At 37.0% G+C, this 27,665-nt stretch overlaps 1 protein-coding gene across 3 annotated transcripts; it reads right to left on the reverse strand.

The window, feature by feature from the left end:
* Positions 17–27,665, reverse strand: ERLEC1 (endoplasmic reticulum lectin 1). 3 transcript variants are annotated; one of them, XM_003125147.4, is made up of 14 exons: positions 27,310–27,665; positions 20,160–20,264; positions 18,594–18,674; positions 17,784–17,861; positions 17,579–17,642; positions 16,055–16,089; positions 13,890–14,113; positions 13,667–13,796; positions 9,462–9,623; positions 8,429–8,488; positions 7,422–7,546; positions 4,604–4,681; positions 4,190–4,265; positions 17–938 (listed from the first exon to the last, which is right to left on the reverse strand). In XM_003125147.4, the coding sequence occupies exons 1-14, from the start codon at positions 27,469–27,471 to the stop codon at positions 867–869; spliced, it is 1,452 nt and encodes a 483-aa protein (XP_003125195.1). In that variant the 5' UTR covers positions 27,472–27,665; the 3' UTR covers positions 17–866. The 3 variants fall into 3 exon arrangements, with proteins under 3 accessions (XP_003125195.1, XP_003125196.1, XP_020943890.1); XM_003125148.4 differs by lacking the exon at positions 9,462–9,623; XM_021088231.1 differs by lacking the exon at positions 18,594–18,674 and having other exon boundaries at positions 27,310–27,617.

Consider the following 27,665-nt stretch of genomic DNA (forward strand, 5'->3'; position numbering starts at 1 on the left):
TGAATAATCTGCAAATGACATGACAACACTGCTTGTGGACATTTTATTCACATTAAAATAAATACTGTGTTGTGAAACTGTCCAGTAATAAAATCTGTGGTATACAGTAGGAGAGTACAAAGGATAGCCAGCACAGTGTGTTTTGTTAGTGCCAATCATTAAGTCAAAAGAGAAGAATCAATGTCAGTCTACACCAGGTACATATTTTGGGGGACACACTCAAATCAAGAAGAAAGAAAAGATAAAAGTTCTGAGAGAGAAGCAACATTTTGCAATTAAGAGTTTCTTGAGATTAGCAGAAGAAAACTTGTATGTGAGGCTTTAGCATGGGCTTGGTTTCTAGTTTGCCACCTGGCAGAGAGCAGTTGCTAAATAAAAATCTGTTGAAAGGATTTCAGACATTAGAATTTACATATTTAACACGGTCTCTCATTTAAACAACTTTCTATCATTTTCTTTTTTCATTATCCTTACTTCATTAACTAGTTATATATACTATAATTTACATAATAAATCTATTATTTAAAAAAACTTTCAATAGGTACAACGATTAAGACATTTCATTAGGATAGATTCTAAATTGCCTGGACAATACTTATTTTGGAATCACATTATCCAAGCAAAAAACCCCCACACAATCAGTTTATAAGACACAACAAAACTGAAAACGGTGAGAAAAATGTCTGCCTTAAAAGTTTATCAATAACCTCTTATGTACACATATATATATTCACAAAGTGGTTGAGAGTCCTTTTATATGATCCTTTAGATGAGGTCCAACAGGTGAAAGCTCTATAATGAGACACATGGTCAGACAGAAATCATGACTTCCAATGATCTTTTTTCCCCCTGAACTTTATTATCCTTTAGTTGGGGAGAGAAAGAAGTCCATTTTCATCTGCTGTATCTAAGATTTTACAGATCACTGGAGATTCAACCTAAAGAACAACAATAAAACCATTAAAAAGTTGCTAAGCTGAATAATGTCTTTATTCAATATTATTCTGAAAATACATGCATATAAATTTGTCAAATATATACAAGTCTTTGTTTTAGATAAGCTGTCAATGCCACTTCTACAAATTGAGCTTTTTAAAAAAACAATTTTTAGTCCTCCATATAAAATACTAGATAAGTAGTGAAGATACTTTAAGTAAAAAAGATGAGATGGAAAAGAAGGGACAAGCATAAGAGATAAATACACAGCTAGGTCTTTATTAACAAAAAGTAGCATATCATGGCAAAACAATTGGTTACACAACTCAAGAAAAAGCCAAAGAAAACTATAAATCCAAAGATGGGCCAAGCTCTGAAATGGTCAGATTTAAGATAAATTTTTTCTTTTTCTTTTTTTTTTTTCGCTTTTTAGGGCCGCACTCTTGGCATATGGAGCATCCCAGGCTAGGGGTCCAATTGGAGCTGTAGCTGCCAGCCTATGGCCTACGCCACAACCACAGCAATGCAGGATCCGAGCCTCGTCTGTGACCTACACCACAGCTCAAGGCAACACCAGACCCTTAACCCATTGAGCAAGGCCAGGGATCAAACCTGCGTCCTCATGGATGTTAGTCAGATTCATTAACCACTGAGCAACGATGGAACTCCACATTTAAGATAATTATAGTAAACATGATGGAGGAGAGAGTGGAAGAGGTAGACAACATGTGTGACCAGAAGGAGAAGTTTGGTAGAGAAAATTGAAAAGAACCAAATGGGAGTTCCTGATCTGGCACAGTGGGTTAAGGGTCAGACATTGCTGTAGCTGTAACTCAGATTTGATCCCTAGCCCGGGAACTACCATCTACAATGTATGTGGCAAAAAAAAAAAAAAAAAACAAACAAACCAAAAAACTAAACAAAACAAAAAATTAAATGGAAATAAGTGGACAGGACACAGCCAAGGAAACAATCAATGAACTTGAAGACAATTCAATAGAAATGACATAACCCAAACTGAAACAAAGAAGAAAAAGGTGAGAATAAAACAAAGGATATCTGATATTAAGGGATGACTTCAAACTAACATGTTTAATTGGGAGTCCCAGAAACAGAACAAAAATTGGGCAGAAGAAATCTTTTAAAAGGTGATAGCCAAAATTTCCCCCAAATTGATGAATTATATCAAACCACAAATCCAAGAAAACTCAGTGAACTCTAGCAGAATAAATACAAAGAAAACCACCCTCAGGTGTTACATAACTGAAAGTAGACTCACACAGTTTCTAGAAGGAAATAGAAGATAATATCTTCCTGACTTTGAAGTGGCAAAATTTCTCAAAACAACAACAACAAAAAAGTAGTAATAAAATGGAAAAAATATTGAGAAAATAAACTTCATCAAATACTTTTTTTTTGGTCTTTTGTCTTCTTAGGGCCGTACCCACAGCATATGGAGGTTCCCAGGCTAGGGGTCTAATCAGAGCTACTTAGCTGCCGGCCCACGCCAGAGTTATAGCAACGCCAGATCTGAGCCGTGTCTGTGACCTACACCACAGCTCACGGCAATGCCAGATCCCTAACCCACTGAGTGAGGCCAGGGATCGAACTCGAAACCTCATGGTTCCTAGTCAGATTCGTTTCCGCTGAGCCACAACAGGAACTCCTTCATCAGATAAACTTTGGCTCATCAAAAAGACATTAAGAAAATGAACAGTCAAGCTACAGATTGGGTGGAAAATGTGCAACAAAAATACAAACAACTCATATCCAGAATATATCTGAACTCCTAGAAATAAATAATAATAAGACAACACAAAAATGGGTAAAAGACTAAGAAAAACTCTGTCCTTGACCAAACCATAGTTAAGGCTCCTCGTGAGCCCTCTTTTAAACTAGGCTTCTTTTTGTTCTTGGGCCTGCCAAGTCCAGTTGTAGCAAGAATTCTGATAAGCCAGTTGAGAGAGAATCCCTCACTCTCAATAACTCATCACCCCTCATGGGTCATCAAATTCCTCCTCTGAGACCTTTGATATCTGATCTTCCTGTTAAATCTGTTCAGCAAAATCTCCTACCCTTGATGTCTCCTTTTAGTAATTTTCCATTCAATGACTACTTCCCCACTCCTGCCATTCTGCTTGTTGGCTATCTATCCCCAGCTGTTTTGCTATATTTAGAGATGAGCTAAATCTCTCTCCTGTATTGTGATGGTCCTGACACCTGTGGCAACAGTCCTGAGTAGTCTTTCTTACTGTTTTTTTTTTTTTTTTTTTTTTTTTTTGAGGCCAATGGAGCTCTCAGGGAACTCCTTTCTTTCTTTTTTTTTTTTTTTTTTTTTTTTTTTTTTGTCTTTTGTTGTTGTTGTTGCTATTTCTTGGGCCGCTCCCGCGGCATATGGAGGTTCCCAGGCTAGGGGTCGAATCGGAGCTGTAGCCACCGGCCTACGCCAGAGCCACAGCAACGAGGGATCCGAGCCGCGTCTGCAACCTACACCACAGCTCACGGCAACGCCGGATCGTTAACCCACTGAGCAAGGGCAGGGACCGAACCCGCAACCTCATGGTTCCTAGTCGGATTCGTTAACCACTGCGCCACGACGGGAACTCCTTTCTTACTGTTTTGATGTGTCAGAATAATTCTTTGAAAAGATTTGGTTAGACACTTCATAATGAAGGTACATAAATGAATAATCACATGAAAAGGTGTTCAACACCATTTTTCTTATGGTAAATGCAAATTAAAATCACTAAAATGGCTAAAATAAAAAAGACTGACAACAAGAAATGTTAATAAACATGTGGAGCAACTGGACTCTCATAGCTTGCTGGTAGGAATAAAATCATGACAAGGCTGAGCCTGAAAAACATGCTGAGTCAAAGAGACCAGGCATAAAAAATTACATACTATGTGATCTCATCCATACGGAGTTAAAAAAGAGGTAAAACTGATATATGGTATCAGAAATCAGAAGGGGGTTTCTTTGGAAGTTGAGGTTCTGATAGGAAAGGGTATAAGAAAATTTTCTGCAGTAATAGATGCCTTCTTTTGAGTGACAGTTAAAAATTCAGACTCAATACTTAAGAACTCTGCATTTTCTTTTTACACATCAATTTAAAAAAGATGTCAACTTTTACTGAGGCAGTATGAAGGTTATATTAAACTTTGGAGACTACTGAAGGTCCTTACAAGAATTAATGCTAAAAATTAAAATAGGGCCCCAAAATGAATTCCTGAGTATTAGTTTTTCACTTACCCCAAGGATATACTGACAGGAGTGAGGCTCTAGCATATATACAGTAACAGCATGTGGAGAATCTGATTCTTTACACCTAAAAGAGAGAGTACTTGAGGCACTGCCCAAACCACGCAAAATTATTTTAAACTATATTCCTCTCAATGATAAAAATTCCTTGTAAGTTGTTCTGTATAGTTTAATAAACAATAGAAATAACAGAATGATAATAACTATTATAAATAACTTATGAATAAATAAAATTACATTAAATTATAATTTTATTACTTTATGATAAAACAATTTTGGACAAATTCATAAACTACTATCAATAAATATAATTATTCATAACTATAATTTATATTTATATAAATTTTTGCCCATAGAAAGCAGACTAGAGAAAAGCATAAAGCAGGATTTGATGGTCTAACTTACTTTAGTTTTACAGTCACCTGTCTTGGTTTGTCAGTTATATCACAAATATCTCCATTCCCGTAAAAATGTGACACCATCCTGAATCAGAAAAACATACAAGATTTATCAAACTAAAACTTCACTAATTCAGAGTAATTGTAATGGGTAGGGTGAGAAGATGGTTAGAAGTACCACTTTGAATTAGTTAAAAAAAAAAAAAAATCTGACTATAAAATACTCCTTAAAAATACGTATCTTTAGGAGTTGCCATCATGGCACAGTGGAAACAAATCCGACTAGGAACCAAGAAGTTGAGGGTTCAGTCCATGGCCTCGCTCAGTGAGTTAAGGATCTGGTGTTGCCGTGAGCTGTGGTGTAGGTTGAAGATGCAGCTCAGATCTGGCATTGCTGTGGCTGTGGTGTAGGCCAGCAGCTGTAGCTCTGATTAGAACCCTGGCCTGGGAACCTCCATATGCCACAGGTGCAGCCCTAAAAAGACAAAAAAAAAAAAAAGTATTTTTAAAGTTATGACACAGAGAAAGTCAGCTTCTATAAAAAGAATACAGGGAGTTTCCGTCATGGTGCCGAGGAAATGAATCCGACTAGGAACCATGAGGTTGCAAGGTTCAATCCCTGGCCTTGCTCAGTGGGTTAAGGATCTGGCATTGCCATGAACTGTGGCGTAGGTTGCACATGCAGCTTGGATCTGGCATTGCTGTGGCTCTGGTGTAGGCTGGCGGCTACAGCTCTGATTGGACCCCCCAGCCTGGGAACCTCCGTATGCCGAAGGTGCAGCCCTAAAAAGACAAAAGACCAAAAAAAAAAAAAAAAAAGAGAATACAGAGCTGAGATACTTCATAGTGGTTTAATTAATAAGAATGATCTTCAACTTGCATATCATTTATTTGTATACAAATATTTTTGGTTAAATTGCTTTTTAAAAAGTTTTAAAGTTAACCATTTCCTCATCCCTGTATATTGTTCACTTTGTAAAAGTCTTCCCTTCTTTCCATTCTCCATCCAGCTTCACCCATTAAAACACTGTAATGCAGTTGTACAAAGGTAAAGCTTAGGCTAAGCTATAAATTACAAATGAGCAGGAACCAAAGAAAAGTTTTAATTTTGATAGCCTCACACTCCTGTGCTTCAGTATTTGTTGCACATGGTACCATGAGCTAGTTTCACTTGAAACATACAAACATAAGAAAAACCCATCTGTTTAGTATATTAATACTTAAATGCCTATCCCTTAATTTGACTATTTTTTTTTTCTTTTTAGGGCCACACCTATGGCATATGTACGTTCCCAGAATAGGGGTCAAATCAGAGCTGCAGCTGCTAGCCTATACCACAGCCACAGCAATGCCAGATCCAAGCTGCCATCTGCGACCTATGCCTCAGTTTGGGGCAATGCTGGAACCTTAACTCACAGAGTGAGGCCAGGGATCGAACCCAAATGGTCATAGATACTAGTTGGGTTCTTAACCTGCAGAGCCAAAACGGAAACTCCTAATTTTGCTAATTTGATTTTGGCCAGTCCACAAAGTCAGCACATTTGGAAAACACAGTCTCTCAATACCATCTGTGCTAGGACAGAATTAACATCTGAGCAGGAAAAAGAATGTATACTTTAAAATTTACTGGGTGGGAGTTCCCATCATGGCTCAGCAGTTAACGAATCTGACTAGCATCCATAAAAACGCAGGTTCGATCCCTGTCCTTGCTCAGTAGGTTAAGGATCAGGCGTTGCCGTGAGCTGTGGTGTAGGTTGCAGGCGCTGCTCGGATCTGGCATTGCTGTGGCTGTGGCATAGGCAGGCAGCTACAGCTCCGATTGGACCCCTAGCCTGGGAACCTCCATATGCCACTGGTGCAGCCCTAAAAAGAAAACAAAAAAATTCACTGGGTAATGGGGTTTAAGAGAAGCTAAAGCTTAGTTATTCTTGGGAAAGAGGTTAATTTAGTTCTGTTGTAACAAGATATATCTTAAAGCTTGAAAGAAGTGTGAGGCAGTTCTTCAAAAAGCCATTGTTTAACCATTTTCAACCATTAACTCATAAAAGTTAAGTAACAAAGGGAAATGCTGGAGCATATTTAAATAGAATTAAGTAATTTGAAGAGGAAAGGATTACACATGAAAGGGGAAATGATGTCTAACAGCCTTAGACCTAATACCCAGTTACTTTCCAGATCATACACTACTCTGTTAAAGACTGAAGCTAAAGTTTACTGCATGCTATTGCCAGGCACCACACTTTAAATATTACAATTCTCTGAGGCAGATACTACCAGACAAGAAAAGTGAGACTTATGAAGATTATGGAATTTGCTCAAGGTAGTAAGTCAAGTGCTGTATTTGAATCCAGGGTATCTGACTTAAGAAACTATGCTCTCTGTTGTTCCCGTCGTGGCGCAGTGGTTAGCGAATCCGACTAGGAACCACGAGGTTGCGGGTTCGGTCCCTGCCCCTGCTCAGTGGGTTAATGATCCAGCGTTGCCGTGAGCTGTGGTGTAGGCTGCAGACGCGGCTCGGATCCCGCGTAGCTGTGGCTCTGGCGTAGGCTGGTGGCTACAGCTCCGATTCGACCCCTAGCCTGGGAACCTCCATATGCCGCGGGAGCGGCCCAAGAAATAGCAAAAAGACAAAAAAAAAAAAAAAGAAACTATGCTCTTAACTATTACACTATGTTGTTTCCCCACAAAAAGAAAACTAACCTAAAAAATGTCCCTGAAAACAAACAAATTGACCAGAGATTTTACTTTAAATTTATGTCTTTCAATATTCTGAGTTTTAAATATTCTACTAATGAGATGCAAAGGCAAATAAAGTCAGTATTTACCTGACTGTCTGGGTACCGTCATCCTGAAGGTGATAGGCTCTAGCAGTGTTCTTTTTAGCCCATTCAATATGTTCTTCTTGGTTCCATGTCCCCACAACCACAGAGGTTTTCCCGCTATCCTTGTCCTAAAACATGAAAAAAATATTTGTGACAATGCATGCTTGACATTATCAAGGAGAAACTTATGCCAGTGGCCTATCAGCTGTAGTCCTTGTCTTCATCTGCACACTGTGTTTAGATATAATAATGTCAGTCAAAATTGATGAGAAGAAATTTGAGCTCTTGATTCTTTACTCCTTGTTCCTCTTTTGAGCTCAAAACATCTCAAGAATGAAAATACAATATTCTTTAATTACCAGTTATTTATTTGGGAGACTAAAAAGAGCCTTTTAAAACAGCCAGGTCAATATTTATTAATGTTTGTCTTCAATGTCTAGTAGTTTACCTTACCAAAGAGTACAACTAAATAAAACTAATGGATCTTGAACATCAAAATTTAAGCAGACTAAGGCTCAAGTGTGGGAAAATATAGATTTATGAAATTATAAGTAAAAGGAAAAATAAAAAGCCATTGCATGTTACCTTTAAACTTATTTTGGACTTATATATGGTACCTTCTTTTAGCTGAGAAACTTGTTGTATTTATCCTATTTTACTAACTCTAGTGATAACATACTATCTTACCATTTACTTTCTTAATTTATAGGTGAATCATAACAATGACCAATTTCCTCGTCAAATTAAAAAGATTAGTCACAGTAGCTTATTATTTCTCCAGGCTCATAGTAATACAAAAATGTGAGTAGTTAATAAATAATGTTACCTTAAAATGAATGGCTTAGTCTTAACTCCAAGTTTTCCATTTTCCAGAATTTAGAGAATATTCCCATATTAAAATCATCTCATAATTAAAAGTAACACCAATGCCTACCCCCCTTTTTTTCCTAGAAAAGATTTTGAAACTTTATTCCATCTAGTGGTAGAATGATATAAATGCTGTCTGATACCTCATGGTATTGATGTACATGTTTGCCATAGCAGAATTCGTATTTCCACCAACCGACACCCTACAGGAAAGAAAAGAGGTCAAGTTACAGTACAGAGAATGGGGCATGTTTTAATACTGGGGTCTGTTTTAATGCTGCCATATGATAGAGATGGACATATACATAATTAAAAAAAAACTGTACTAGGAATATGGCTGAAAATCAAAATTAAAAATTACTCATAAAGAATTCCCACTGTGATACAGTGGGTTAACAATCTGACTGTAGCAGACTGGGTCGATGTGGAGGTGTGGATTTGATCCCTGGCTGGGAACAGTGGGTTAAAGGATCTGGTGTTGCTGCAGCTGTGGCTCAGATTCAATCCCTAACTCAGGAACTTCCATTTGCTACAGGTGTGGCCATGAAAATAAAAATGAAAGAAAATAAGCTTTAAACTTTAAAAAATAGACATACAGAGGAAAATTGCTGTTTTGCCTTGGTAAAATAAAATAAAATTTTCACTTGTAAATGTACTTCCCACTGGTGCTGTTAGGGGCAAAATTTTACTTTTGTAGATACCAGCCCAAGTGACTTTTTTTTTTTTTCTGGTAGCAGTATGCAGTTGCTTGATATGGGATCTCAGTTCCCAGACCAGGGACTGAACCATGGTCACAGTGTTGCAAGTGCCAAGTCCTAATCACTAGGCCACCAGGGAACTCCCTAGCTCAAGTTTTAAATATGACTGTTACATAGCCAAAACATAGGCTTTACAATCCCTGATGCCCATTCCAGCAATTAGGCAAAATAACACATGACTTAGTTATATATACATATTTTTGTTAAGTAAAGGTCAAGTTTTAGCTTGAGAGTAGAGAGAACGTAATGGTTACGCATTAGATTATAGTGAGATGCAGAGAGAAAATGTCCATTGGGGGAGCTTCCAGAATCCTGCCATATCTCTATAGACAACATTCTTTTGCTAATGCCCCTTGACTAAGTAACATACAAGGGAAAGCTGTAAGACAAATATTTAAACTGAAGGTTCATGACTCACCCCGTGAAAGCAGTAGGAACCACTAAGGAACTCTTTTATGAGTTGGTCATCTGTCAGTTTGGATATGTGCGTTGTTCCAACAGTGAGCACTGGCTGAGAACCAACAGCAATGGGTTTGTGGATTGCTGGAAATCTCTCTTCCTTAGTTGATTGTAAATCTTCCTAATAGTAAACATAAATATGTTTAAAGGCTTCTTTGCCATTCATAATTTTTTCAGCATGACTTAAAATTATTATTTTTAAACTTTAAAAAATTTGGAAAATAAAATCATCGACACATTTTTAAAATGAATTTTGCAACACTTAATAGTATAAAGTAACAAATGTTAGTTCCATCTACCAGTTAGGGTATGGTGACCATTCCTAACATAGAGGGATAATTTCCATTTCATGAATTTTGTCTCATTATTCTTTTTTCTTTTTGGTCTTTTGTCTTTTTAGGGCCACACTCACAGGCACATGGAGGTTCCCAGGCCAGGGGTCAAATCAGAGCTGTAGCTGCTGGCCTACACCACAGCCACAGCCATGCGGGATCCGAGCTGTGTTTGTGATCAACACCGCAGTTCATGGCAACACTGGATCCTTAACCCACTGAGCGAGGCCAGGCACTGAACCTGCGCCCTCATGGATACTAGTCTGGTTTGTTAACCACTCAACCAAGATGGGAACTGCCCATTATTTTTATTAAGTACTTTGTTATTTGTTAGATTTTGTGTTTCTACATTTCATTTTGGAAAATGTGATTATTATGGGTCAAGAAAGGATAACATACAGACTAAAGAGGAGATGAGTAGGAGCAAATATGAATATTAGTTATAATTATTCAAATGTAGCAGGATCTGGTTGTTGTCCTGGAGGAAAATGAAATTTAATAAAAGAAGACAGCAACTCATAAGCGTATAGGGATTAGCAGAATCACAGGGGCAGAGGTGATTGAAAGAGACTTTGATGAAGAATTAAAACATGAAGACTTCACAAAGAGAAAATCCTTAATTCATGAAACATTAATAATTTGTGATTTACATAAATTTATGTTTATGTGAGTGTATGTGTTTTGTGTGTGTGCAAGAATGAGGTAAGAGCAAAAATGTGTGGTATGGCATGATATTTAAAACTAAAGAGAAAAGCAGGCACTACCTGGTGGAAAACTATGTGATGCTAAAAAATTTGGACATTATCTTTTAGGTTGCAGGCAAAGATATGGTATGATAAAATTTTTAAGTAATTACTTTGGCAGTGGCAAGAAGAAGGAATACCAACAACAAATCTGGAGCTGGAGAGTCAAGTTAGGAGCTGCAGTAACCCAGGCCAGAGATGAAGAGATTCTATCTAATGTAAGGAAGTGATAGACATGGGGTGGGAAAGAAGACAGTTAAAGAGTTTAATGAGTTAGAATCTGGTAGTTAACTGGGTATTGACAACGAGCAGAGAGGAAATCTGTCTGGACCAAAAAAAAAAAAAAAAAAAAACCAGGCAAACCATATGCCAGATATTAATTTTTTAAAGAAAAGTTATATACATAAACTAAATTTCTAAACTAATCATTCTGAAATAAAGATGATTACTCTGCCTAGAGAATTACCTAAGATTTTCATATACAACATGTACTCTAAAGATCCTAGGTATTTTGAAAGCATTATCATCTGTAGCTTTTTAAAAATAATTTTTCTTAACTTGTAGATTAAACACTTTAAAGAAAAATAAATTGGCACTTCTTCCTTAAAGAATAAATAATTAAAGTTGGATTTGTGAAGCTGACTTTTAAGTGCTTGTAAGTTCCTAAGTCACTATCAAGAAGGAGAGCAGAATTCCATCTCCAATCTTTTAATACAGCACTTCAAATCAAATGAAGATTAATGTTAAGGTAATTTTTTCCTCCTATCAGAATGGCAGGGTTCACAACATCTACAAAGAATCTGGCAATACTTTTGCAGTAAGTATTCAAAAGAAAATGCCTTGTAGTTAAATGTTAATTAATTAACCCACTTTTTTTTTTTTTTTTTTTTTTTTTTTTGTCCTTTTGCCTTTTCTTGGGCCGCTCCTGTAGCATATGGAGGTTCCCAGGCTAGGGGTCAAATCGGAGCTGTAGCCACCGGCCTTACGCCAGAGCCATGGCAACGCGGGATCCGAGACGCATCTGCGACCTACACCACAGCTCACGGCAACACTGGATCCTTAACCCACTGAGCAAGGGCAGGGATTGAACCCGCAACCTCATGGTTCCTAGTCGGATTCCTTAACCACTGCGCCACGACGGGAACTCCAATTAACCCACTTTTAAGTACCAATGGCATACCAGGTATCATGGAAGGAGCTTGAAACCCTAAGTAGTGAAAGCATAGTTTATTTTCCTTTCATTTTAATGTAAGAACCACAGGAAAAACAACCAGTTTTAGCCATCTAAATCCTGGTTACGATAGAGGACTGAATAAAATACAAGACCACAGAAGAGGAAACATTTATTTCTTCTTGAGGTAATCCACTAGAAGTCGTGGCTCACTTGCAAAGGAAGTGACACTGGAAGCACATCTTCAGTCCCCCACTTGATGAACTTCCATTAGTTCATCAGGTGAAGGGGGGGATGCAGAAGAGGGACAACGGTATACCCAAAGGCAAGGAGTTGGAAAGAACGTGGTACTCAGAGCAAATGTTTAAGTTGTTCAAAATAACTGGGATAAAGGGAATGGTGACAAGAGATGAGGCTGAAGCCAGATGATAAGTGGTCTTGAATTCTCCGTTGATAAGATCACAGTGCGAAGGGTGATTTTATCCTGAGGTATAGCTCATGTTAACTACGAAAAGATTAGGTAAGTAATCAAATGTTCATTTCAGAAAGAACATTTTATCAGCTGTGTTGGAAGGATTAAAAGAGGATGTGTGAGATTAGTTTCTGGCCTTAGGAAATGATGGGGTCCTCCCAACTAATGACAGGACAGATTTGAAAAGCAGAGGCTAACACTGATAGCATTAAGTAAATGATTGGAGTTAGAGATGAATTAAGAGATTGGTAAGAAAAATGACTTATGGTAAGAAAAATGACTTATGTTTCTAATTTGGACAACTGAGTAGAGCACACTGCTTTAAAAACAATGGGGGAGAGAAGAAAAGGGTCAGTGTGAAAGAGCAAAACATAAAGTTTGAGATGACTGAAAATGTTTGTATGTCCAAGATGTAGATGAAAGGGCAAGACAGCACCTCAAAAGAGAGAAGCAGGAAGTTCCCTGGTGGCCTAGTGGTTAAGGATCTGGTATTGTCATTGCTGTAGCAAAGGTCTGATCCCTGGCCTGGAAACTTCCACATGCTGTGGGCACAGTCCAAAAAAAAAAGAGAGTGCTTTGATTCTAATCTCTAACCCATCATTTGTCACTTCCCCCTCCTCAGTTCCCTACCCTGTTAAGGAGGATAATAATAGTATATCTCATAGATTGTTGTGAGGATTAGATGATAGCTGAAAAACTTAACACATGTTAATTACCATAATTGTATTTTGAGTTCAAGAGAAAGGTCAGTGTTGGAAGTTGTAACCTTGTAACTCATGGGCATAAAAGCAGAAATTCAAAGAATGGCCATGGATAAGTTCACATAGGAGACTATGTACAATAGAGATGGCAGCTATGGATGGAAGCAGGGGAACATCAACATTTCAAGGGGCAGGTATTAGAGAAAGAACTAGTACACAGGAGAAGAGAACCAGAGGTCTAACTAGAGATATGACCTGAAGTAAAGAAAGGAGAAAAATTCAAGCTTCAAATGTTCAGGTAAGATCAAGATGTATATATGTTCAGCAAATTTAGAACCACAAGATTGCTGTTGACTTATTCTTAATAAGAACAGTTTCAGAAGAGTGATAGAATGATGGTTTGGTAATAAATGGCAATGCGAGGAAGAAGAAATAAAGCATTAGGAGATGGATTGCAGTCTATTTTTTTAAGAGGCTTAGCTGGGAAGTCCAGTTAATTAGCCGAAAATTAACTAAAATGAGTAGGATGGCAAACTTTAAAATATTATGAAATCATGAGTGAAAGAGAATGCTAAAATAGTTTCTGAGATAAGGAAAAAATTTAAAAAACCTGAAATTGGCAATTTTGAGTCAGGAAAATAAATTATTACTACTACTATAACACAGAAATCATTAAAATATTGATATATGGTCTGAAATTTGGAAAAGGAAGCACTGACAAATAGATAATTAGATAATCTCATACCTCTTTATTTCTCTTAAAAGGCACCCTTAGTATTTCTTCCTGCTGCTCCAACTGTCTCAGGGTGAGGGGTTTAAATGGTGATCCTGGTAGTGACTGGCAAAATATGTCATTCACAGGAGATGCTCTGAATCTGTTCAGGAAAAACAAAGCATTAAAGCTAAGCATACGACACCTTAAAAGTACGTGTGCATTTCATGTTTAAAATATTAAATCCACATCCTACCTATATTTAGGATGATTGCACAAGAGTGGTGTCAAAATGACAACTTCATATTCACAAGTTGTAACTTCAGCTACTGAAAGAATTTCATGCTTAGATTCAGGATGACATATGTACATCACAGTACTTGATCTGGGCCGGTTCTGTTTCAAACTACAAGGTGTACCATTTCCCATTCCCACTGGATAGTAGGGTGTCATCTGACCTTCGATATTTTTAGTGGGAATCTTAAAAAAAGAGTATAAGACAGACTTTTCATTAGAAATAGAGGCTGAGTGAGGATGGGAGAAGCATTTATTCTGAAAGGAAGAAAACTACATTTTATTTATAAATGTAACATTTCTATATTTTCCATAATCTTTCCCTCCAATATTCTTTTGATTCATCTTCTGATTTGGGCAAATACATATTTTCGGAGCTAACTTAATACAGCTGTAAAAGGAAATTTTTATTTGGTGCTAAAATTAAGACGTCCATTTATATAAAAGACTATAATAACATGATTAATATGAATTATTTTCAATAGTTCTAAAGAAAGAGACCAAGAAAATACAGAAACTTAACTATACTAAACTGGTCAGAGTTTTCTTTACTCAGTGAATGGCTGTGTTGGAATTTAGATTCTAAAAGTATCAAGTTGGATTTATCAAAAAGTAGGGTTACACTATCTTCTAAAACAGAACTCTAAATACTGTACTCGTTCATCAATCTGCTTAATTCTTCTTCCCTGTTATTAACAGACATACTTATCAGCATATAAACTCCTATATAAAAGTATTCAAAGCCAGCAAAAGGTAAATGAAGAAATTTTCACAGAATGGGGGAATAAAGGAGATCATCCCATAAGACAAGGATTATTAAGGACTTAGCTCCTGTACTTTTATCTACATAAACATAAGGAAAACTGAATGAAAAAGCTTTAAAAAGTTATTAATATCTCCAAGCAAGCTCTTTGGAGGCAGGGAGCTCATCTTGTATCACTTTGGTACCCTGTCAGCGGCATATCTGAAAGAGGCAATAAATAAATGTTTCCAGGGAAAATATTTTGAGATTTCTTGTATGCTATTTTCGTGCTAGTGTTTAGAATTAGAAAATCATGGGTTCAAATTCAAGCTTTGAATTCATTAACTTTATGACTTTGACCAAATTTTAGTGTTTGTCATTTGTAAAAGTGTGACAGCAATACATACTCAAAGGTTGTGGGGAGAATTAAGCATTACTCTTTGTTACATGCCTGGCACAGTATCCTGCTTATAAATTGGGGCTCAATAAATGTTAGTTTTCTTCCCTTACCCTTTTCTTCCTCTTCCATTATCATTTCACACTTTGAATTCCATCTTGCTATCATCCAGAGCCAAAAATATTTTGAGATAAATATTTTATCTCAAAGGTAGTCTGTAAAATTAAAATCTTTTAAAATAGCAATGCTATGTGTGTCTATGTATAGCTTATCAATTCCCCCAAAGCCACCCTTTTAAGTTACAGGCATGCCTTTTAAGTAATTTTTAAGGTCTTTTGCGACTGTACCTTACATCTAATAAAAGTATCATTATGATATGAAACCATTTACAGAAATATCTTCTACCAATATGTTATTTAGCTTTATGGAAACTCATGGGATTCAGAAACCATTCCTTGAACAACAGGGGATTTAAAAACTGTAATTAATCACCCTAAGGAATCATTCCTTTCCTATTTTTCAGTCATTAATTGTGCATCACATTCAATAAATATTTATGAGGGACCTACAACTGTCTGACGTTCTGCTTTGCACTGTGGAGTAAAGAGATAAAAGACAGTCCCTGCTTTTAAGATGCTTGCAGTCTCTAAGCTTTTACTTACATATAAAAGTTTATGTTTTACCCACAGGAGATAGGGTCTAAACAACAGAAAATGCTGCAAAAACTCCAATTATAATTGTTTCCAATGTTAAAGAGATTGAAGGAACCACTGCTCTGCAGAGAAGGGATATAACGCTATTACAGAAACTTCCCCAGACACTCTTTTATAGCACAGCTTTTCTCAGAAAAACTGTGAATTTTCTCTGACCAAATCCTGTGAGGTATTTGATAGTTAAAGAACCCATGGCTATATTCCATCAACTAAGCTGCATAAACTTCGGTTTAACAACAGATGTTAAGAATAAAAAATCAGTATTTTTCACTTGCCTCTTTTGATTTTTCCTTTTCTTCTGCTTCTTGTTCTGTGGATTAATATAAGAGTAAAGTAAGTATACATAATGACTAGTGATAAATATAAGATATAAATGCTAAGTTTTCAATCAACTTTGTAATTTTTTCTCCCTTTCTTTCTTTCTTTTTTTTGCTTTTTGGAGCCACACCTGTGGCATATGGAGGTTCGCAGGCTAGGGGTTGAATTGGATCTGCTGCTGCTGGCCTCTGCCACTGCAACGTGGGATCCAGCCTTGTCTGTGACCTACACCATAGCTCACAGCAACGCCAGACTCTTAACCCACTGAGGCCAGGGATTGAACCCGCATCCTCATGGATACTAGTCAGATTCGTTACCACTAAGTCACAACAGGAACTCCAAATCAACTCTGTAATCTTAAACTTCTTTCTAAAGAAAACACAAAATATATACATAATTTTTATCTTACTACTTTTGGCTAGTTTCCTTGAAATGATTAAGACTCTTTTGGAAGAAGAGTCTTAATTAATTAATTAATTAATTAAAGGCTACACCTGTGACATATGTTAAGTTCCTGGGCCAGGGGTAGAATCAGAGCTGCAGCCACATTGGATCTGAAGGACATATGCAACTTATGCTGCAACTTGCAGCAATGCTGGACCCTTATCCACTGAGTGAGGCCAGGGATCAAACCCACATCCTCATGGAGATATGTCAGGTTCTTAACCTGCTGAGCCACAATGGGAACTCTGAAAGGAGAGCCATATTTAATTATTACATCTTTACCTATGTACTTTATTTGAGGCATAAAAACTGGCCACAATAGTTTTCTTCTGAAGTGTTTTTTATCTTAGTGAAAGGTTTAATCTTAAATGAGTTAAACAATTTGAATGCTATAGATTAATGAGAGTTTCCATTGTGACTCATGGTAACGAACCCAACTAGTATCCATGAGGATGCGGGTTTGATCCCTGGCCCTGCTCAGTGGGTTAAAAGATCCAGTGCTGCCATGAGCTGTGGTGTAGATCAGAGACATGACTTGGATCCCAAGTTGCTGTGGCATAGCCCAACAGCTATAGCTCCGATTTGATCCGTAGTCTGGGAACTTCCATATGCCATGGGTGCTGCCCTAAAAAGCAAAAAAAAAAAAGAAAAGGAAAAAAATATTATGTAGATTAATAGATTAATAAAAATATTTCACAATTTGAGGGAAACAATACACGTTTATTTCAATATGTAAAACCTTTGCCTAAACCAAGCAAAGAACTAATACTATATAAATACAACAATGGCATCAATGGCACATATATCTCACCAGATTTACAAATTTCATTAATAGGTAGAAAAAAAGCATAATGTTTGTTGAAACAGGAAATGATAAAAAGATTTCTTTGGAAAAGTTTTCTAAGGGTCTGTTCAGAAATTTATTTTAGGGTTTTAAAATTCATACAGTTTTCAATAAGATCTTTTAAATTTCAGTTTGAACATATACTTTAAACCAAATTCCAGCATTAGTATTAAATCATACTGTAAAAACAAACCTTTTTCAGATAGAAGGTTCTTAGCCATCATATTTCCAAGGTAGTACTCATGAATATTTACTTTCTATATTTAAAAACAAAATAAAAATATAGTAAGTATTCTGCAAATACATTTTTAAGAATATAACTTAAAACCATCAATCCCATAATTAAACTTCTCATTTTATAATGTTCCCTATTTCATATTTTGAAGAAAAAAAAATACCTGACCACTTTCTTTCTCTTCATGGTACTGCCGAATGTGTTTTCCATGACATACTTCATAAGTCCAATAAGACTCAATCTAAGAGAGATGGATGCACTTAAATATACAAAAGCCACATGACTCAACTGAATCGCCTTTTTTTTTTTTTGCCACACACGCAGCATATGGAAGCTCCTGGGCCAGGGATTGAACTCGTGCCACAGCAGTGACCCAAGCCACTGCAGTGACAATGCTGAGTCCTTAACCCACTGCGCCACCAGAGACCTCCATCAATTGAATTACTTTTTAATATTTTAAGCAACTAAGTAGATTTCTCTGAAGATTTAAACTTTCATTAAATGTAAGTTATTATCATGCCTCAGAACATAAGAAATTTCTGAAGCCTATTCATTGTTTTCATTAATTAGCTAAATGTGAAAATTCTGTGAAGGAAAATAGGTCTAAAATACACCTGGGGTGTGTAATAAACACATGGCCATGGGGTCATTTTCTACACAGCCTAAAAAAATCACACAGCATTTTTTATTAAAAGTATATATAAGGAGACTTTCTTTTGCTCTGAAAAATATTCAAAGCAGTTTGGTTAGTGATATTATTTTGATAATTGATACTGTAGGGTGTTTGCTACACATATTATAAAGGAATTTAAATGAACAAAATACTATTAAGAAAAAAATTATTAAGCAACATTTTAGATTTATAACTAACTTAAAATGTGATACACAGAATAAAAAGAAGCAATTATTTTCAAGGGTCTACTGCCTGATGGAAATTTATTTTCTAGGTATTAAGTAAACATAAAATACATACTCTGTAGGAACAACTGCTTTGTTTAAATAGTGGCTCCAACAGTTCTCTTGGATTAGGGCCTTTATAATCCTTTTCTTCTTCCTATGAAAGAACTAGAGTTTAATAAAATTATTCTAGAACTTCACCCAACTCTGCTGTTCAGGTATTAACTCATTTGTCAAATCACAAATGCTTGGAAACAAAAGGGGAAAAAAGTCAGAATCTTTAATAAGATCCTATGGTATGCCACTTCTTTCAAAAGAACTGAAGTATAAAATACAGAGCCACAGAATAATCTTCCTTTCTTTATTCTCTTAGAAAAAGGTTTTGGAGTATCAGTTTCCTGAACAATTCTTATAAGTCTACTTTGAAATTTTTAAATCCTTGCATCTAAACAAATTTTAGCCATGAAAGCATCAGAAGAGCTGAATCTTATAAAATACACTGGAAAGTTTTAAGGTACTTCTCAGTTTTCTATGTATTTTTACATTTCAGACTTGAATGGCATATATTTACATAGGTGATTGCATCTGTGTGTACTTTGTCCTGAGGAGGTTTAAAACAAAATGAAATAGATAGCTGTCTTTCACAGATTTTATTTATTTTTTTTCTTTTTTGCATCATATAGAGTTCCCAGGCCAGGGATGAGATCTGAGCAGCAGCTGCAACCTGTGCTGCAACTGTAGCAATGCTGGATCATTAACCCATTGTGTTGAGCCAGGGACTGAACCTGCATCCCAGTGCTCCAGAGATGCCTCCAATCCTGCTGTGCCACAGTGGGAGCTCCAGTCTTTCACAAATTTTAAATCTGAATAAAACTTAAGAAAACACTCACTGAGCTTAATATTTCCATTTTACAGATTGTAAAAATATTATGTAATCTGCTCAATAAATGCATTCAGTAGAGGAACTGAGTTTCAAATTTGTTCAGGGTTCCACAGCTAACTATAGCCTATACCTCAGCCTCCTGGCTCCTAGGCTGGTGTCCTTTCCATTTTACCATGCTGCCTCTCCTGTTTCATCTTGAAAGAAGTCATTGCCTTGAAGGATGGATAAGAGGCAGTTAGGGTATTTTAGAAGAAAGAAAAGGGCATGAGCTAAGGCAGTGAGAGAGCACAAGGTACCTATAGATTTATTAGCAATTCCTTATAAAAAATGTCACATATATTCAAAATTTTTATTTTTTTTCAAACCCACAATTCTATAAAAGAAAGTGCGTGTGGCATTAGAGTTTCATCTAAAACATTAATAACTGGTTGCTAATTTTTACCAATTGAACTGTTAAATCAAAGAATTCAGGAATTATGAAAGTAATTACTATTTATTTTTGGCCACACCCATGGCATGCAGAAGTTCCCTGACCAAGGACTGACCCTGAGCCACAGCTGTAACCAGAACCATAGCAGTGACAACACCAGATCCTCAACCCACTGAGCCATGAAGGAACTCCAAATGATTATTATTTTTATGGCAAGACAGTACTATTGAGAAACCTGTCACTCAATTTTACTTTAAAGTATGCAGCTGCAATGTTTTAAATAAATACCTTTGGTGACAGGGATTATCAATATATTTATAAAAACTTACCTCATCCCCACTTGTCACAAGGGGAAGAATGCATTTATATTTTTCTTTATGTGTAGTTGTCATGATGACATAATTATCTTCTTTATATAAAACTCCAGTTGTAGGCTAGAAACAGAACAAAAAATGTACATTACTTTCTTTGATTAAAACAACTACATCGAATAATTTATAGTTGTAGGTCAAACTAATGCATCATTTCAACAGAGGACTTTTAAATATACTTCCAAAGGCAGAGAAAAGATTCTATATACTTTTAAATGACAAAATGAAGCTGATAAACATTATCCTGGCGTTACGATATAACAGGAAAAAAATGAACAAAAATAGTAAGTTTGGAGTATAAAGAAAAAAGCAGTAATGCAACAGGCTGAAGTTATAGGTTAAAAAGCATTATGAGGCAATGACTATTCATGGATACATCATCACTGAATACTTTTTACTCCAACAAACAATTACCACCCATATATGAGAGTCTATACAGCAGCTTACAAACACACTCTCAGTTCTGCTGGATGGGACACCCAAACACAATGTCGTGTAGTATTTTTCATATTTGGAGAACATATGGATAAATTACTTAGAAAAATCACTTTGGATCCTCTGTGCTGACTTAACTTTTTTAGTAGGTATAATGGGTCAGCAATTTTTTTTCTGTAAAGGGCCAGAGAGTAAATATTTCAGGCCTGATTGGGCCATCTGGTCTCTATTACAACTACTCAACTATTGGCATAGTAAATAAGAGCATAGGCAATACGTAAATGAATAAGCAAGGCTGCATTCTGAAAAAAAAAAAAAAAATCACCTTATTTACAAAAATAAAGTTTGGGGTGGGCCAGCCCAAAGATGTAGTTTGCCAACTCACAGTGTGTATCAGTAAAACTATCCTTAAAGATTTCTATACTATATAACCAATCAAATTCACAAATCAAACATAAACCAATATAAATCAAATCAACATTTCAATTAATATAACTAATATTATTTAACTAAGAAGAAATCTCTGCTTCACGATAGCAAATGTCACTAACTACTAAGGCAGAGGTTTTCAGTCTATGAGAAGTGTTCTGTGATAATTCAATTTTCTCTTATCTCTTGTTACAGTCCTGTAAAACCACTACACTATTTGGCTATCTCTGGCAAGGAAAGAACCACCCTTATTACGTACCTCTGTACTTTTCTCAAATTAACAAAAACAACTCCTGTTTTTTTTTTTTTTTAAAACAAAAACAACTCTCTCTTTTTTTTTTTTGGGTCTTTTTGCCTTTTCTAGGGGTGTTCCTGCGGCATATGGAGGTTCCCAGGCTAGGGGTAGAATTGGAGCTGTAGCTGCCGCTCCTCGTCTGTGACCTACACCACAGCTCACGCCAATAAAACCAGACCCTTAACCCACTGAGCAAGGCCAGGGATAGAATCCGCAACTTCATGGTTCCTAGTCGGATTCATTAACCACTGAGCCACGAAGTGAACTCCAAAACTCTTAACTTTAATAAAACCAGTACTACTTGAAACTTTTGTTGTCCTTTTTTTTTTTTTTTTTTTTTTTTTTTTTTTTTTTTTTTTGTCTCTTTAGGGCTGCACCTGAGGCATACGGAGGTTCTTAGGCCAGGGTTTGAATTGGAGCTGTAGCTGCCGGCCTACACCACAACCACAACACGTGGGATCCAAGCTGCAGCTGCAACCTATACCACAGCTCATTGCTACGGCAGATCCTTAACCCACTGTGCAAGGCCAGGGATAGAACCCCCATCCTCATAGATACTAGTCGGGTTCGTTAACCACTGAGCCACGATGGGAACTCCAAAACTTCTGTTATCTTAAACACAAATACAAATTAGGTCAATGTTTTCCCAAGACAATAAAACAAAACAAAATAAAAAACAACAGTAAATACTAGTTTTATTAGCTATAGGACAGTACTATACTAAGTCCTTTACCTTTATTATCTCACTGTTGCTCAACAGAAGCAATGCATCCATCTCACTGGAAAGGAAACTGAAGCCCAAAGCTTAAATAATTTGTCCAAGGTAACAGAGCTAGTAAGTAACACAGCCCAGAGAAGAACCCTAGCAGAATGGTTCCATATTCTGTGTGCTCTTAACTATTTTAACATATTTGAATCAGCTTTTGTCAAAGTTTTCTTAATCACTATATAGACTCCAGGACTACGGCCAAGGATCCTTGTTTAAAAAATCATTACGAAGTTCCCTGATGGCTCACTTGTCACTGCCGCGGCTCTGGCCTGAGAATTTCTGCATGCTGGGGTTGTGGTCAAAAATAAATAAATAAATAAATTCATAAAAATTAATAAAAAAAAATCACTATAAGTGAAAAGAGGAATTAAAAAGAGATCTGAAAGAGTTGCAAAGCCAAATTTATGATAAAGGGGTCCTTAGGAACATTTATTCAGTTGAGTGAACAAAACAGCTATGCTACATAACATTTATTATGTCTTCTGGGTCTTTTTTTTAGATACATTCAGAATATATGACAGTGAGCTGTGTAAAGCATGACTCACATTCATTTATCAATGGAGGGCCTGAAGTCTTGTCAAATCATTCCTATACTGGAGTGAAGGTGGACAGTAGCATATGACTTACACGTATTCATCTCTACTTGTGAAATACCTGCAATCTAATGTTCAGAGTTAGACTGTACAGCAATATTGACTCATTTACTAAAATGTTCACCACAGTGCTAACAATGGAAAAAGAAACTGCTTGTCAGGAATCACAGCAAACAAAGACAATTCTTTCTTTGTAATTAAAGCTCATTTTGGGTTTTATGTCTGTGATGAAATTTATTCCTCTGCCTGTTGTTTTTAAGGTCTAGGTAAAAGGTAACAGAAATAGACGCCATCCCTATTATTTTATTAATTATTTAATTAAACAATTTTTTTTGGCCACATCCATGGCATGTGGAAGTTCCCAGGCCAGGCACTGAACCCACTGACCTGAGCCACTGCAGTGACAACGATGGATCATTAACCTAGTGTGCCACAAGGAAACTCCAAGCTGTGAGTATTCTTATTTGAAGATTCTTTGTTGCCACTAAGATTTGTTTTTCATTAGTTTAGGAAGGACTACATTCCTCTTCAATAAAACAGACCAAGCAGCAATTCCTCCATCTGTGCTGATATAATGAGTGACTTACTAGGATCACAAAGTTAAAATTTTAACAGACTTTACCCTATTTTTTCATAATAAAAAAAGAAATTTTCATGATTTTCTAAGTTAAATTTTTTTGATGTACTACTAAAATGCTTCCTTTTGCTTTTGTAAAACAGGTTCTTACTTTCAAAAATATATAATAAATTGTGAATATACAGAAATCACAGATAGTGCTAAATTTTTATTTTATTTTTTTTATTTTTAGGGCAGCGCCTGTGTCATATGGAAGTTCCCAGGCTAGGGGTAGAATTGGAGCTGCAGCAGTCAGCCTACACCATAGCCACAGCAATACCGGATCCATAACCCATTGAGCAAGACCAGGGGAAGAACCCACAACTCCATGGAAACTATTTCTGTTCCTAACCCATCGAGCCACAATGGAACTCCTTTTTTAAAAAAATGTAATTCAAAAATCTTGTTTTATATAACTTAACACCTTCAACTATTTCCAAGTAAAAGGCAGTATTAGTGATTTAGTAAAAATCAAATTTTAATATAATGAAATTCAGAAAAGAGGGGGTGGTCTGTAAGGTCAACGAACTTAAAAAGTATCTTGGCAGGGCAGAAATTCCTAATATCTAACACTAGTCTGGAGGAATTAAGATAGAGGATGAGAGAGAAACTATCCTGTGAGAGGCTGTAAAACAAACTCAAGGCATAACTTGTTAACATATATAACATACTTTGAACCATGGAGTTGGTCACCCTTTTCCCTAAGTGCAGTGTTTAGGGACAGTTGGTTTTTTTTTTTAATTAATTAATTTATTTTGCTTTTTAGGGCCACACCATGGCATATGGAGGTTCCCAGGCTAGGAGTCCAATCTGAGCTACAGCTGCCAGCCTACACCACGGCTACAACATAGGATCCGAGCCAAATCTGCAACCTATACCACAGCTCACAGCGACGCCAGATCCTTAACCCACTGAGCAAGGCCAGGGATCAAACCCGCAGCCTCATGGTTACTAATTGGATTCATTTCCACTGTACCATGACGGGGACTCTAGGGACAGTTTTTGAGGAGGAATACACTTCTATATTAAAGAAGGAGTAGAAAAAAAATTAAGACTTATTTTTTGGTTTTCCTTTGGTGAAATTCACGAACTCTATGGAGTTCCTGGCTGTGGCTCAGCAGTAACAAACCCGACCAGTATCCATGAGGTTGTGGATCAGTGGGTTAAGGATCCCATGTTGCCATGAGCTGTGGTGTAGGTTGCAGAAGAGGCTTGGATCTGGCGTTTCTGTGGCTGTGGCATAGGCCAGCAATTGTGGCTCCAATTCAACCCCTAGCCCAGGAACCTCCATATGCTGCAGGTGCAGCCCTAAAAAAACAAACAAATGAAATTTCACAAACTTTATAAAGTAATGAATAATTGAACACTACAATGACACAGAGATAGTATTTTGGAAAGAAAATACACAAAACTAAACTGCTAAAAACCAGTAAACAATATCATAACCATTAATTATTGCAGACATTTATAAATGTAAATATTTTTGGTGCTTAATATATTAGTTTTTCTAAATAAATTTGAAAGCAAATTATAAAGATTACTTATTATTTTGACCAATCCGAATAGAAATATGATTTAAAGCACAGAAAAGTTTAAAGATAAAAAAATGTCAGGAGTTCCCGCCAAGACTCAGTGGAAATGAATCTGACTAACATCCATGTGGACACAGGTTCTATCCCAAGCCTGGCTCAGTGAGTTAAGGATCCAGCCTTGCCATGAGCTGTGGTGTAGGTTGCAGACTCAGCTTGCATCTGATTTTGCTATGGCTGTGGTGCATGCTAGAAGCTACAGATCTGATTAGACTTCTAGGCTGGGACCCTCCATATGCTGTGGGTGTGGCCCTAAAGCAAACAAATTCAGATCGTCTAATCCAGTCTCTTCCAATTTCAGGTGATAGAAAAATACCTTTATCCTAGTTCATACAGCTGCTTAGCTACATACAAATGTCCATCCAAATGGCCTTATTATAAAACGAAATGACAGTGCCAGATGGGAGGACTATAGTTTCAATTGTATAAAGTAGGGAATGGAAACCTTAAGATTATAAAAATATTTTAAAGAATCAAAAGATAATTACTCTTGGGGCTTATTTCTGTGTGAAGGACACAAACTTTTGCCAACTTATAGGAAAATGCCTCCAGATTTTTCTGAAAATAATCCAAACTTAAAAAAAAGAAAAAATTTTCTTCTCATATTTTCAAATGTGACCATTTTCTTCCTTCCTTCCCTCCCTCCTTCCCTTCCAGCTGCATCTACGGTATGTGGAAGTTCCTAGGCTAGGGATCGAACCTGTGCCACAGCTGTAACCTGAGCCACAGAAATGACAATGCCAGATCCTTAACATGCTGCATTATGAGGGAACTTCAAACGTGCCCGTTTTAGATTATTATAGTTCACTGCCAAAGAAAATTAAAAACAAAATTTAGAAATAAGATTGTTAGATATATGAAAGGTTAGTACAATGTACATTAAGTCTGAGATCTTTTCCCATAACTTCTTAGCCAGCAAACACCAGTGCTAAAAAAAAAAAGGAAAAAAAAAATTGAACAACTTGGTAGTAACTTATAAAAAGGCTGGTTTCCGTCATCTGCTATAGATCAGTAAATCTTCAGAACCACATATCAGCATGCCTTTTGCCACAGGTGCAAGAGTAAAAAATTTAAATGACCACATTCTTTAAACATTTGCCAAGGTCATGCTAAATATGCCCTGTGGAAATAATAACGGAGGTTGGACTAAAGCATTATCATTCCAAGCCTCCTAAAGTTATAGCTAACTTACAGTAAACTTTTATATGAGTATTTTAATATATCAATATTTCCTAGTATTAATAAAAAGATATATCAGGTTTCTTAGAGAAATACTTACTTAGATAAACTTGAGAACCACTGACTACCAGAAATGAAGAAGTGAAAACTGAGAGGTGGCAAAACAAACCACAAATATTAGCAAAAATTAACATTTGCAAATAGAAATCTATTGTGGTAATGATGACATCCCTTACCCTGGTAAATTCTGTACTGACATCACAGTTTCACTTATTCACGTTTCAGTGAAAGAGTAGCAGAATAACACACTAAAATAGTTTTCCAAGTAGAAGGACTGCAGGTAGTGGAATAAGTATTAAAAAAAAAAAAAAAAGATATTTTGCATTTTCCTGGTCTTCTATTGGAAATAAATGTATCAATTACCCATACGGTAAGTATCACAAGAGCACAATTTTTATTGGCCTACAGTGGATAGAAAGACTCTTCAGCAGTCTACTTTCCAAAGGGAGAAGTGCAAATTTTCATTACTTTGAGGTAATACATATGTTCTTCAACGTAGGAAATCCAATTATAAAATTTCACGTTCTGGAGTCTTAAATAATAGCTATAGTAAATACATGAAAACTGTAAAGGATATTCTGCATACAGCGTCATTAACTTCTCACAGGCCAAATAGCACTCTCAGAAACAACTTGGGAAGGGAAAAGAGGGCCTTATACGTATATGTATTGTGTGTATATATGAGAGAAAGAGCGAATATGAGGAAGAGAACTCTTATTCACAGTAGAACTGGTTGTGTGGGAAGAGTGGTGTGTAATACTCCTGGAAGGAGAGAAGGCTTCTGGTGGAGGAAGAGCTGCAGATGACTTTACAAAAAGATAGATGTGTGCGCCCGACGATGTTCTGGGACAGCTTCTTCCACAGGGTGGGAGTGTTGGTAAGGTCAAGTGAGACAGATTTTTAAAGGGAGAGAGCCTGTCCCGAATGCGGAGCATGGAGGGCACATCCCAGACAACGTAGTGGATAAACATTTGCTGTATGAATGAATGAAAGCGGGGTCAGTGAAGCTTTGTATTGGGGAAGGAAGTGTGCGCCTAGAGAGAAGGTTCTACGGGTAAAAAGCAAAGAATACCGAAGGAAGGGGCCGAGCCCTTGAGCGCTAGGAGGAAGAGAGATGGCTACCGGGTTCGCGAGGGCACTGACCAGAGAGAACTCGGTGCCGGGCCAGTTGACTCGGAAAGGGATGTCATCGCTGAGCTGGGGCAGCGCTCGGCCGCCGCCGGACGCCTCTAGGAGACCGCAGAGGACAAGTAACACCTGTCCGCCTGGGACCAGACTCCGAGAGCCGCCGCCTCCTTCCTCCATCCTCCGCCGCCGAGTTTTCCAGCCGCCGCCACAACCTCCTCGGCCCACAGAGGACGAGAGGAGGGGGAGGAGGAGAAGGAGGCGGCGGGACTACCAAGCGGCCAGGGAGCCCTGGGCCCAACCGCCGCCACGTCTCCTTCCGGAGAGCCCTACAACACCGCCCCCGCCCCCTTGGGCTTCCCGCCACCGTTTCC

The sequence above is a fragment of the Sus scrofa genome, chromosome 3 (assembly GCF_000003025.6).
Source record: "Sus scrofa isolate TJ Tabasco breed Duroc chromosome 3, Sscrofa11.1, whole genome shotgun sequence".
NCBI lineage: Eukaryota > Metazoa > Chordata > Mammalia > Artiodactyla > Suidae > Sus > Sus scrofa.

Coding starts and splice junctions, on each gene's coding strand:
- ERLEC1 (XM_003125147.4), bottom strand. CDS start 27,471: ATGGAGGAAGGAGGCGGCGGCTCTCGGAGTCTGGTCCCAGGCGGACAG. Junction 13,797..13,889: donor TGCAATCATCCTAAATATAG/GTAGGATGTGGA, acceptor TTTCCTGAACAG/ATTCAGAGCATCTCCTGTGA. Junction 939..4,189: donor CCTGTCAGTATATCCTTGGG/GTAAGTGAAAAA, acceptor GTTGTTCTTTAG/GTTGAATCTCCAGTGATCTG.